The sequence below is a fragment of the Cuculus canorus genome, chromosome 3 (genome assembly GCF_017976375.1).
Source record: "Cuculus canorus isolate bCucCan1 chromosome 3, bCucCan1.pri, whole genome shotgun sequence".
NCBI classification, from domain to species: Eukaryota; Metazoa; Chordata; class Aves; order Cuculiformes; family Cuculidae; genus Cuculus; species Cuculus canorus.
In genome coordinates this window covers 76,939,359-76,953,407 of record NC_071403.1, presented here as the reverse complement: position 1 = coordinate 76,953,407, position 14,049 = coordinate 76,939,359, and the positions used below count along the sequence as shown (strand labels likewise).

Below are 14,049 nucleotides of genomic sequence, written 5' to 3'. Positions count from 1 at the left end.
AGCACTTCTTGGTTTCTATAGTCCTCCCTCTTGTGTTTAGAACTGATGTAGATAAAGAAAAAAGCTTTTATAAAATGTCACAAAAATTATGTTTTATCGTTTATATATTTTCAAGCATTTAATAGATAAGTAATCAGGTTTTCTTCTTTGTTTAAGAGATGATGTGCAGCAGTGTCTTGCTATAGTGCATAACTGCTTGATTGGTTCTGGGAATGTTCTGCCTCCTCTACAAGGAGAAAGGGTGGCTCATCTGTAAGTAAAATTTATTTTTATATCACAAATGTTCTTAGCAGTTGTATTACCTCATACTGTTTTTTACTGCTTTCTTATTGCTGTTATCACAACAGCTGCTTCTAGTGGCTACTTTTAAGGAACTCTCACACTAGTACAAAGACACAGAAATTTGAAATAGTGATTTCCAGAAACTCTTGAGTACGTAAAACCTGAAAGAATGCTAAGTGGGTTGTTTTCATACAAGACTGAAAGTGTTTAAAAAAGGTAGATGATGGCACTGCATTACTGATGCTACTTGATGTAAGGAAATGGAAGATAGGCTTTTAGTCCTGTGTTCTCCTTCCTCTAAAAGAAGCCTTAAAACCATGGTGCACTGCCGTCTTACTAATGTTCCAATCACTCTGAACAAGTATAGTCATAAACAATCTGAACTTAACCTCTTGGATGCTGGTGCTAGCATACAGTAGAAATCTAGAAAAATGGCTGAGTAAAGTTTTATTTTGGAAGTAATTGGAACTTTCTGTTGCATTACAGTGGTTCAGGCTTTAACACAGACTATTTATTAGTAGGTGAGATTGCTGCTTTAGCTTTGACTTTGGAAAAGTATGTTGAAATATTAACAAAAAGACAATTACAAGTTCGATCTCGATATTCCTGTTATATGTCACGTTTAAAATATATAGGGTTTCAGTGAAGTTTATGGCTGCAGTCTGTATTTAGTGACTATAAAGTTGATGAGGGTTTTTTTTGGTTTTTTTTTGCCTGAGTGCCAGCTACTGAAAGTGCCAAGTAGCATTGATAGAGTCTCAAACACATTGCTTCAGGTGCCTGGCCTCTGTGAGCTTCTCATACAGTGGGAGAGCTTCCACTTGAGTGTATGTTTGAACATTTGTTAAGCTGGACAGTTTTATAGAGGCCATGTTTTACCATTGAATATGTAAGAAATTCAGGGAGGTACTCTTCTAGTTAAAGGGCATTCAGGCTGATGATGACTGTTTTATGGTTCCTGTATAAGCAATATGCTGCCACTCTGTATTGGGAAGATTTGAGTCTGTTAGCATCGCCAGGCAGGCCCTGGCATCTCTTAGACTGGAAGCAATAGACACTTGCAATTCTTATGGCTCAGGAGTTCAGGAGCAGAGTTTCTGGTGTTAGTCCTTTGGAGAAGAATTATTTTGTTCTTGGGTGCCTTGAACTTCAAACTTCAAGGCTGTCTTGGCCAGAAAAGCCTTTAACACCACCCCCCAAAAAAAAGGCTATAGTAATCAGTTAAGGAAGAAGTGCCTGTGTCAGAGTAAGCAGTTTTGTACCCTTGTCTGGGCTATCTAATTGTCAGTAACTGGAGCTTCGTGTTTTAGAAGAATAAACCTCTCCACCTGTGAAGAAGAGTAAAATGCAGCCACCATTGGAATGTTAGACTGGCGCTGGTTTTGGTTTGGTGTGGAGTATTTAGGATCATTTTTTTTATATTGTTGGGCACTGTCTGTAAATTCTCAGGGTACAAATTAGGATATTGGCCTGTAATGAACTTCCAAATGACTTATCTACTTGATGGGAGATTGTGTCCTTCTGCTCATGTCTGTGCTCTCTTATTAAATATAGACAATTTACATGAGAACATACTAAAATCTATTTGTTACTAAAGATACTAAAATCAAAAAGTTACTAAAAGTTACTAAAGTTACTAAAATCAAAATCAGACATTTTTTTCTCACAATCTGAATTTTGAAACTCAATAGTTCATTCTACTAAATGTCTCCTGAGCTTCAGAATCCAGCATTATCTGGTTTTGGATGACTTTACATATATTGATGAAACATCATCTGCCCACTGTGAGCAGGTCTTACACCCAAACTTGTTTGGTTTACATTAAGGCTTTTAAAATACATAGTTAGCACAATTTATCTTTTCAGTGACTTTAAACAGGACTCTGGAATTTGCCTGCCAAAGTTGAATGAATTTTGTTTAAATAGGCTTTAGTTCTCATTCTTTGTATGATTTGAATTATCACAAACAGGACATGGATTTTTATTGAAGGAGACAATCTGAAGGAATTAGTGAGTTTGTGCGTGATAGATTGTACTTTGGCCTACTAAGGTGGCCTGAAAACTTAAGGAGATCCTGTTGTACTTCATATAAAATAAATGTTGGATCCCTGACAGTTTATTCAACTTGGCAAGAACAGTTATAAATGTCAATATTAATTTAGCATCTTTAGAGATGAGACTGAGTTGATCTGTCCGGGACACAGATGATATTTATTCTAGTGATGCTCCTTATGAAGCGTATGTTCTGTTTTAAGGGGTTACTGTATGTAAGCAAGGATCACAGAAGGGAATTATATCAAGAAGGAAGATGTTCTCTCTACTGCCTTATTCCTTCCTCTTCCTTCCCCAAGAAATCACAGGAATATTTGTAATGAGGAGCATATGTTTTGATATAAAAAGCAGTATGAAGCAGCTTCCTGTGAATAGTTTTCTATCTCATATGTCCATAAAATTATATCCAGTTTGAATCCAGGGGAGTGTGTTTGGATGAACTTGATATTAAAACAGAAAAGAAGTTTGATTTAAATTATTATATTGTGAGTTCCTGGGTTATTTTTTGTAAGATTCCAGCTTTCTAAGCCTATTTTGATTATATGTGGTGGAAATGTGCATAAACCACTTGCATTTGAAAATAAAGGGCTTTTATTGAGAGTGACTAAGTCGGTTACCCAGAACACCCTTATTTTAGGTAGTATGTATGCGCAGTTAGTACTCACCACTGGTGGTGGCGATAGTCACCATCCTAAAGTGGCAATGTAGGAATATGTTTAAATGATAAAATGATAAATTGATAATGCCTTGATATAGTTAAGTTAAAAAAAAATTGTGTCATGAATTGTAAATTTGAAAATATAAGAGACTTCAGAAGGGAGCTCACCAGAGCGTGAGCAATGATGCAAGGATAACCAAGATTATACAGCTTGCTCTAAACCATTTTCTTTAGATTCTTATCAGCAATCTTGCAAAGACAATCGATTTTGTCTGGCTTGCTGAGTTTGATTCAGAAGCTCCCTTTAAATTCTTCTTCACAGTTAGTGAGGTTGCTGAAATTTGTATATATGCAAATAAGATGATTTTATTAAGAATAATTGATAATAGCAACTCATGGCTAAATAAGGGTTCGGTGGTAGCTGGGGATAAGATACTGTTCGTGAAAATATGTTGGAAGTCAATCACCCAGACATAGAAAGGTGCGATGTGCAGGTAAGAAATAGTAGTTAAGAGCAAAGTATAGATAGATGCTACTAATTAACTTGATGTTAAGATATATATTTAAGATATATATTTAACACACATAACACAAAGGTCTTACCCTGATGGAGTCTGGGGCAGGGGGAAATGGGGTCCAGCCTGTTGGCTGATCCCGTAAGTTTCAATGACATTTTCCCCTCACCACTTTCCCCTTCGTTTTCTTTTTTTATAGTAATTGGCACCTTTAGGGCAGAGTTTTAGATGGAGTTTGGGTGACTGAAGTCTTTACATGAGACCCTGCTGATTGGTGGAGGAAAAATTCTTGCTTTGCTTGCCAAAACTTAACTACGTGTGCCCAACTGGAGTGATTATGGTAGTAGTTTGCCTCAGAGGTGGGGAGGAGGCAGGTAGCCTTATGTGTGGAAGTGTGTTTTAGTGTTATAATGATATTACAATTCTTTTATAATGAATACAGGTCAGCGGGAGGGCTGGATTGTCAGAGCAGCAGCTGCAATGCATATTCCTGGAAAATAATTGGGCTTTTGTCCTTGATGATCATGCTCCTTGCTGTTAGTAGGAGTTGGCTGTCCTTGTTTCCAGGCATCCCGTTCCCCGCTTCAGATAGTGAGATGCCCTTGATGCATTCCTTTCTCATGCTGCAACTCCACTGACTTTGCTTTTGAAAGCTTTGTACTCAGCCTATTGCGGGGGAGGACCCAGTCTCATTTCTCCCTACATTCAGCCTTATTCCCACATACGTGTATAATTCTAAACCAAACTGACACAGGAGTTTGCCTGTCAGATGCCTCCTGTGCCACCTAACTCCAAAAGCTCATCACATAACATGTAGCACAGCATTGTTGTTGTGCTGGCTGTGAATAAGAGCTGAGTAGGTGTAACTGCTAGATTCTCCTTCAGCTTGATGGTTAAGGGTTCCCAAAGATTCTTGCCAAGAAAGACAGATGAGTCTTTGTTCCCTTATCTTCTAGCCTGCTCACTGAATGAAAGTTACTTGGATGGGGGAGAGCTTGGAGCTGTGTAATTTGAACCTCAACAGAAGAAATGTGTGGGTAGAGTGAACTTTAAAACCTTGTGTGTAGCAGGATGATGAATAGATTTGATGATTCCTTTAGTACTATGAACTCTGCCTGTAGCTCCTCCTGCCACTAAGGTGTTTTTTTTTTAACTTAGGGGATTTATTTCTCTATTCAACCACTGAAAGCTACCCAAATATTCGTATACCTTGTTTTGGGGGTCTGTTTGCAATCTTAGGTGGGTGACAGGCAGGGAAAGGCAGCAGCAGGAATGAAGGAGAGAGGCTGCCTTCTCCATTGGGAACAGGCTGTAACAGCATGAGACCACTGTACCTAATTTGATCATTAATTAAAGTGATTTGATCGTAACAGTGACAAATACAAAGCAAGATGACTTGACTGAGAAAGGAGATAGAGGGTTTTGCTTGATAGGGAAAAGTAATTATGAAAGCTAGTTAGTTGAAAACAAGCTGGACAAATGCTTGTTTCATTATTGGTTGTTGTAATTGACCTGTGCTGTTCAATAAAACTCCCTTGTGTTAAATGTGTGGTTTGGGTTTTTTTGGATGGATGAGTTTGAAATCACGGTGTTACATAAATGTGGTCATCTTCTAGAGGCATGAGAATGCAGTAAAAGTTATGAGCACTGTTTTGGGAGAAGAAAATGCATAAATCTGGATTCCAGTTATAAACCTTTGAGTTTTAAAATAAATAGCATGAAACTGAATTCCACTAACATGGTAACTGTTTGCTGTTTAGTGGTTAGTTGTTGCTATAGTTCTTTTGAAGTCACTTCTACAGTAGGAAAATAGAGCTGTTGCAAATGCGAGAGCGCTCCATTAGTGTGTAGTGCTTTTAACACAGGATGGTGTGCTAGAATTCACTATTATTATTTTATGGAAATAGTGTTTCAAAGTCTATTGCCTTGTTCATTTACAGAGACTTTTCATCTTGAAAAGTTCTGCCTGTTGGTCTGTTTCTATGGACTCATACAGGTTTTTTGTTCCTCAGTGTCAAACACCTGAGAGTACCCAATAACTGCAAAATGTCTCTTCCATTTTTACATGTCAACGATAGTCTGGTTTGTGTCTTGACAGTTTGTTTGTTTTATTTATTAGCTAATGAAAATAGGTTTGCTTCTTGAGTAGTTAATATACCAAGGTTTTCTGTTGGTTTCTTCTTTTTGTATTATTTTTATTTATTGTTTAATAAAGCTGAAACTGAATAAAATTCCCCAGCACTGGTCTGGTATGTTCTCCTTATCAGAATCAAATCATGCCCATATTTTCACAGATTAATAAATGCTGGTTCAAGTAAAGGTTTCAGAACTTCTGTTTCTCTACAAGTGTGTACATTGGCATGAGCCTTCTCGACTCTCTAGTCAGTCCAGGTTAATGCGTTTATGATGATTCATTGGTTTCTTTTATTCCTTGTTTTTATCTTTTGATGACTGGTAGTCTTGAACTGAAATATGATCTATTTAGTACAGAAAACACATTGTTAAATTGACTAACACTTGAGGTTGGTATGCGCAGTATACCCAAAAGTATACACTGTGTGGGTACATGCGCACACTTGGTACACATCAACATAGCTGTTGTGAAGTGCTTGAAGAGTGATTTCCTTGTTCAGCGACCTTGAACATAAATGGCTTAGGTTTCATAATGCTCCAACTTTTTCAAAGACCAGGTACTTCTAATGGGTGGTTTGTGATTTTTTTTATGGTGGGTTTCCCACACCCCACTCCACCCCCCCAATTTTGGAAGCAAAATTCCCATGTGTGTTACATGAATGACATCGATAATTTCTATCCTTCTGAAGGATCATATCCATCATAGCTTGTGCTATTTTAAATGCTTGGTGTTAGTGGGAATGTTTTATACCTGGGCAAGTGTTTGGGGAGGAGATTGGCAATTCTGCAGAAAAGGAATTTGTGCACAATTCATGCACAAAGAAACTGCATAATAGAAACTTGTCAGAATTGGAGAGTAGTTATATTTCAGTAGGAAACAGACCTTTAATAAATGTCACTTGGTGTTGAGGTTTTTTTTGCCTGTGAGTAGCAAGGAGTTTAAATTTCACCTTTTTTGGAGGAGAAGTGAATTCTCTTCTGAAGTGCCATGCATAAATTAATAGAAAACTATTACGTGACTCAGTAGTGTGTATTTATATTATTATTCCACATAGCGTTCTTCACCTTTAGTAGAGATTCTGTTGATTCCAGCTGTGTTCTGTGAATTACTTTTTAAATGCAAAATGGATAGTAACGAGGGGAAAGGGAAAAAGGAGTTGAGGAGGCTGCCAGCAGTTGTGAGGAGCGATCCTTGATGACAGCAATAGGGAGTTTTTTTGTGGCTGAATTAAGGTGTTCAAAGCCATAGTTCTAGCTGTGGTAAATTATCCTGACAGACTTGGGGAAAAATGAATATACATTTTCTTCTGCACCTGCAGAAACAAAATGTAATGGCTACTGTGCCACATCACTTTTGTGCAGGTGTACATAATGCTTCTGTGCACACAGTCTGCCCTTTTCTTAATAGGGCACTGTGATTGTGAGTGACGTCCATCTCTTTTTGTTGTAATGACTGTAATCATCTCCAAATAAAGATTGTGTCAAATGTAGACAGCGTAAAGCTCTCTAAGGTTGAGAAATCTTTCACTGGTGATTAGTTGAGTTCCCCTTCGCTTTGCTTTCCTTCCTTGACTTATTAATGAGGTAACTATAAAGCAGCTGATTTAGAGAAGTGGGACCAGGATTACTCAGAGAACATCCAGGTTTTTTTTTGTCTGCCTCTTAACTACGTCTTGGTTAGATAGGATACATGTCGCTCTGCTCCCGCTGCAGATGTTGGTAGGAGCTTTCTTAATGTCCTTTCACTGAAGGTGTTGTTCAAACTGCAGGCCAAGGATAAGAGCATTTCTTTTAAATGTGTAAGGATGTGATACCGTGTGCTGAGGGGCAGGGCTAGCTAACCTCTCTTGGCATCTCCAGGGAACTTCCCAGCTCCGCTGAGGGAGCTGCACACAGAAAAGGAAACAGTTACTCCTCCACGGTGAGTAACCCTGTGTTCTCCTTGTTCACCTTCCGACTGTCGTCATTTAATCTCTTATGTCGAAATAGGTTGATGGAGCCTTGATCTGGTCCTTAATTTGGCACAAGTTGTTATTGCAATTAGAAAAGTGTCCTCTGCTATCAGTTCAGTGGAGTCATGCTAAAAGTTACTGGCTTCTGAAAAGCTGTGTCTGATTGCTGGACTGCTCTTGGAGACTGAGGAATGTGTATAGAGAGACTTGGATAAAGTGTCTGTAAAATGTCCGGAAGTTGAAAAACATAAGTGCATCAATTTTTCTCAGATAAAGATGCTTTAGTTTTTGTACCGTGGCAAATAAGGGAATGAATTCTTCAAAATTCTTTTTAAATGGGATTTTTTTTTTCCAGCTGTAAATTTGGACTTTCTTGGCACTTTCTGTGTTGAAAACTGTTGGTGCAGAATGAAGCACAGTATTGTTTGTACATTGTGTGAAGCATTGTCGTGAGAATTTTGGTTTCAGTATTGACCAAAGTTAAGGAAAATATTTCATGCCTCTTCCTTTTTTGTGTCCGAAGTAAAAAATTTCTCTGGCTGTGTAGCTTATACTTAGAATGCTGGATGTTATTAGCATGGATCTTAGTTTATGGGCCAGCTACAAATATTTGTTGTATTTTGAACGTAACACTTTGATCCTGTTTTAGCCTTATTGAAATAAATGGGTCTGCCTGTGGAGTAATGTCATGGTGAGTGCAAGGACTGTACCAGGCTAGTTCTTGATTACCTGATGCTGTGTTGAGTCTGTTGGTCTGCTCGGGAACCTCAAGTGTAGAGAGAGCTTTGAGTGGTGTTAAGCATTTGTGTTAAGCATTAGAGGTTTTGTTCAGAACTTGGCAAGCTGGCAAAGAACAGCTGAACGCGTTTGATTTGGAAACTTTCTGTAGCCTGTCCGAGGGAAGACCGGGAAATTGCCTTTAATTTTCCTTGTCTCATAGGTAGCAAAGCCTTAAATGAACTCAGTTTGTGTATTTATACCAGGGAAAAGCTGCTTAAGGGTAAAAATATATTAAAATGTTCTAGAAAATTTGCTGCTATGAGGTCTTTTAGCCATCAACATATCCAGCATACTGCACAAAAAAATGTAATGTCTAACTGTCTTTGATTGTTGGATTTATCTGCTACCTTTCTTTTTTTAAGAAGTTATAGCATTTGGGGTGGGAAGGTTCACTTTTTTCCCCCAGATGTTAATTTCAGAAATATCCCTGCTCTGTATCTTCTAGTCTGGAGAGATCTGATCTTGGAGAAAAACATAGCAAACACTTTCAAAGTGAATCACGTAGATGATTCTAAAAGAGCAAGTGTGTGAGAGCACAGAAGTTTTATATATATTTATTTGTTCAAGACAGAAGAACTGGGTTGACATTGGATATTTTGGAAATTCCATTGGTGGCCAAGTTGTACCTTAAGCACATATGCCAGTGCTGAGATCTGGGATAATAAATAGTAGGCAAACTTTTAGAATGGCTTATTTTCAAGCTTACTTGTTAGCGCTACCAGAAATAAAATGGGGAAAAGAAAATGAAGGCTCCACTTCTTCATGTCTTAAATCAGTTATGAGAAGGATGCTTATGGGCTTGTTTGACTTTTGTTGGTGCTGAAGTGACCAAAGAGTTGCAAAAGTAGGTCTGTTTACTTGATTTTTGGTTCAAAGTTGCTTTTTTGTTAGGATTGGCATTCCTATGTCTGGCCCACTTGCTGATGCTCTTTGTTTAGTCCAACACCCTGGTGTATTTTGTCTTTGAAAGCTTGAATTTGTCTGCCTTAATGATTAGGGAGGCAAGACTGTAGGTTTAAAAAAAAAAGAAGAAAACTAAAATACACACAACCCCAAGGCTATGTAGGGTATGGTCTTATGTCTTTTAAGTTCATTGGCATGTAAACCTGTATTTTTTTGCATTGTTCACATAAAGGAAATCCACAAAGACTAACAATTCCCTTTAACAAAGTATTTTGGATTCATAAGTTTGGCCCAAATCCTGGAAAAAGCATGTCTTTATTTTTTTATATCATTATTAATAAGGAACTTCATGTAGTATGACTTCTGTAAATCATGGGTAAGCACCCAGGTCAGAAAAGCTTCATCAGCTAAACTTGTCAGGAAAGGATTCTGCCTCAGCAGTGATGTTCATCTGTTCTTTATGGACTAAGATGACTGAAAGCCTCCCTTGTTTTGATGAGCGTGTTCATAGGTTTCATAATGAGGCCAAATCTCTGGCTGTTTAACATAACTGGTCAGGTTCTGTTACATGAGAAATCAGGATTGAAGGTGTCCTTATGGTTTATGTGTCTCTGACAAACATTCTGACCCATGAATATGGTTGGTTTATAAATATTAGACTTTACTGTTTGTAAACTCAAATGTCCTTGGTGCTACTGGCATGAAATTTAACTTGTTAAAATGAATTGAATGTCAGTGAAACTCACATAGCTAATGATTTCCATAATATGTAGTAATACTTGGTTTGTTTTTATGCAGCGTCCCAAGTCTGGTGTCTTTGGAAGAGACAAAACTGTACACTGGTGTTGAATATGGTAAGTGGGTGCTAATTCTTTTCAAACTGGTTCTAAGTGTTGTTTTCAATCGTATTTTTTTCTTCTTTTAGAAACATTAGGTTGTTTTTGAGAGTGTAATTTTGATTCTTCTCTTTACATTAAATGGGCTCTTTGGGCTAATCAAGGAAGTTTTTGTGTACACACAGTTTCACCTTCAGCAAGATACGAATCTCCTGCAATAACATGGCTAGGAAGGGGAGCTTGGCTCTAACTCCCAGGTCAGAATGGTTGGGTCCGTGCACTTCAGCGCAGATCAGAGGTGCAGGAAGCAACACCTGTTCACCCAAGGACTGTGCTTGAGAGGCAGAAGCAATTGAAGCATAACCTGCTAAATTGAAGTATAACCTGATACATAACCTGTATCAGCTCCATTAGAATAAAACTGCATTTTCCAGGCTTTGTGTATTCTTTACCATCTTATGAATGAAGGTGGGCTGTTTAAATAAGGAACTGGGGCACACAGTAACCGATTACTGGACTATGAAATGGTTTTAGGTGCTTAAATGCTTCTTTTAATATCTGGCCCATTAGTTTGCAAGTGATGAGTTTGTAACCATATAACACGTAATGGAGAATGGATTAAGATTATTCTGGTTTGAAACTTTCCATGAGGACTGATTGTTCTTTCTTTTGCATTTTCTGTTAGATTAGGATTGTCTCTTCCCCTCCATGTATTGAAGGGGAACAAGTCCACTGTCTGTTAGTGGCTTGATCACCTGATATGCAACAACTGTATTCGGTTGGCTTTCTTGTTCACTCTGCTTAGTGTGTCCCTCTCTAATTTTCATAAACTGAATCTACCTTATTCTGTGGTCAGAAATGAATCCAGCTGTCAAGGCAAATAAAGAAGGGTGTGTACCTATAAAAGCATACTCTTTTGACATGATAAACAAAAGAAGGCCATGTGAGAGTGGTATCCTTGAATATAACAAGATGGTTATGTTTACAATAATCCATACTGCCATTTATGAACAGTCTCCTCTGGCTTTCTACTTGTTTACTTGTCATTAAATTGCTTTTTATGCTGTTGTATAATAAATGAATGTTTCATGTTTTCTAGATTTATCAAGAGAGAATTATCGAGAAACAATTGCAAGAGTTACAAGGAAATTGCTACGTAAGTTTAGCCACTCCTCTATCTAAAAGGTTCTGTGTTTTTTGTGCTTTGAAGTGTCACTTCATGGATGAGAAACTTGTTCAATTTCCTTTGCCTATTAATTCTTAAATTTAATCTTTGTAGAACTAAAACTACTGTTAATTTTCAAAGCTTTTTTCCTGTCTCGTAATAAATTTTCTTTCAATTGCAGGCTATATACTTGATAATTCAGAAGATGATACCAAGTCTTTATTTCTAATAATAAAGGTATATTTATAATTTGTAATACTTAAGACTAGATATATTTTGCAGAATAATCACTCTTTGTCGTACTTTTCTTTCTACAGATTATTAGCGATGTTTTACAGTTCCAAGGGTCTCATAAGCATGAGTTTGATTCACGGTGGAAAAGCTTTAATCTAGTGAAAAAATCAATGGAAAACAGGGTCAGTGATTTTTCTTTGTAAAGCTTAGGTGGGGGTGGGAATACTTCCTAATGTTCTGGAAGAGCTTGTTCATATATTTGCTTATTTCATAATCAGTTTTCATAGTTTTGAAATCTAATTCCTTCATAAGAATATTGTTTTGCAAAGATCTTGTACCTTTGTTTTGAAACCTTGTGAGTGAACAGCTTAGCATTTCTGAATTGTAGTAACCCTGAATTTGCATATATCCTTGGACCAAGGTCTCAGAGGCTTGGCATGACACTTTGTTCTGGTCCTTGTTAACTGAGAAATTTCTGTGACCAGAGGTTGCTTTTGCTTACAGAGTAGTAGCCAAATAAAAAACTTTGCCACTGCAACAAATGAAGGTTGTCTGCCAGAAAGAATTTCTACACTACATTTTTCTCTTTCTAGAAGGAAAAGAGTATATGAGAAATTCAGTCAGTACAAATTACTCATGTGGATATCAAAATCTAACCCAAAATATGTATTTCTTTACAGCTTCAAGGAAGGAAACAGCATATCAGAGCTTTGCTCATAGACAGAGTTATGTTGCAACATGAGGTAATACATTAATTTAAATCTCCACTAGCCACTTGACTTGAAAAGCTGACTTGTTATGATATCATTTAGCAAAAGGTGTGGTAATTCTGCACTAGCATTTCTCTTGCATTTGTGAAATGTAGAAACAATCTGTCCTTTGTTTGTGTTTTCTGTGCAATTTAGTTGAGAACACTAACAATGGAAGGCTGTGAATATAAAACCTCCCACCAGGAGTTGATCAGAGATCTTTTGTGTTTGTCTACAAGTTCATATGGTCAGGTAAGTAACACGTTTCAGTTTAAAAGGGTTGAGTTCCTTGTTTATGTCTCCATGTTTTCAGGATATTTGCTTTTCAGTTTATTTCTGTGGCAACATGAAGTATTCATTTACTTATTTCTTTTGCCTTAGTTGCCGGGTTTGAAAGAGTTTCTGCTTTAAGCATAGTCCATTCTTTGTCAAATAAAGAACTTTAGTAGTGGAGAGGATGCCAGCTTAGGTTATAGATTTTAAGGGTTTTGAGGGATTTAATTCTAGGCTTCTAAAGAATGAATCGATAAAAAGTGTCAGCAAAAATATACTAGGTTGACAGTATTTGGAATGCTAAAACTAGGTTCAGGAAGTAGCTATGATGGCATCCTAGATTTTTGAAATCAGCTACTGGCCAGCCTGTTATGAACACTCTGCCCAGTAGGAACTCCGTATGTGTTTATGAATTCAGATCCATCCACGATGTCTACAGGCTCTTTAGAGTTCTGCTATCTGCATTTGCTAATCTATTCTATCTGCACGATTTTCAAAATTATCTTAAAAACACAGTGATTCTTCTTGGCAATATAAAGAATTTTCTTTAACATTCTAGATGTTCTCAAGTAAATGCTAGAAACAAGAAATAAGCTTTTATGAACTGTGAGCCAAGGGTGAGGGAAGCATGCTACTTACAGCCTTCTACAAATAATTTTGTTCCTGTACACAAATACATCATGTAAACTCTCTGAATAAGTAACTGCATAAGGATAAGGATGTTATTTTGTATAGTGTATTTTTATTTTAAAGGAGTTTCTAGTAATGTGTCCCTTCCCACAGGTCAGAAGTAAAGCTCAGCAAGCATTCTTCACAGCTCTGGGAACGTACAATTTTTGCTGCAGAGATATCATTCCCTTGGTTTTGGAGTTCTTGCGTCCAGACCGGCAAGATGTCACTCAAAAGCAATTTAAAGTACTGCTTCATTTACTTTTGTTTCATGTTTATCTTCTGAAGGTGTTTTTATAGGAGAAGTTTTAATGGTGAAGTGGGATTTGCTTGTTTATCAGCCTGACTCTTGATTTTTTGATGGCAAATAAATAGTGTAAGGAATTATTTGGGTTAGATCAGTTGTGAAGAGAAATTTTGTGTTTATGTATTCCTCATTTCATCATGTGTTCAGACACTGCAAAAATGTATGTTAACGCCTATTTTGAAATTATGAAGTGGAAGTTGAGAAGCTATAGTCCAAAGTGGTAAGCAGTTCTGTCAGCTGTAGCAGTATGAGAAAATAGATATAAAGTCAGTCACCCAGAAGAAGTTTTACTAGATCGGGTAGGTTTTGGTACAAAGTGGTGGGTAAAATGCTGATGCTCTCAGGCCTCAAAATAGTGCTGACACAGTGATGCCCAATCTGTCCAGGTATTTGAAAGCATCATCTTCCCATCCTTCCTCTGCTCCCCCCGTCAGTCCTGCTGACCATGGAGACAAGTTAGACTCTTGTCATATGGCCAGTAAAAAAAGCTGTGGCTTATTATCCTGGTCTAGCTGCCTTATAGGAAATCAGACAGCATGTGA

At 37.4% G+C, this 14,049-nt stretch overlaps 1 protein-coding gene across 2 annotated transcripts in view; it reads left to right on the top strand.

Annotated features, from left to right (window-relative positions):
• PSME4 (proteasome activator subunit 4) overlaps positions 1-14,049 on the top strand; it is a 71,079-nt gene that overhangs the window by 33,709 nt on the left and 23,321 nt on the right. For both annotated transcript variants that reach the window (XM_054061779.1, XM_054061780.1), the window contains 8 exons: positions 157-252; positions 10,073-10,128; positions 11,210-11,266; positions 11,457-11,512; positions 11,593-11,691; positions 12,190-12,252; positions 12,415-12,510; positions 13,315-13,446. In XM_054061779.1, the coding sequence (XP_053917754.1) occupies positions 157-252; positions 10,073-10,128; positions 11,210-11,266; positions 11,457-11,512; positions 11,593-11,691; positions 12,190-12,252; positions 12,415-12,510; positions 13,315-13,446 (655 nt within the window). The remainder of the gene's footprint in view (positions 1-156; positions 253-10,072; positions 10,129-11,209; positions 11,267-11,456; positions 11,513-11,592; positions 11,692-12,189; positions 12,253-12,414; positions 12,511-13,314; positions 13,447-14,049) is intronic.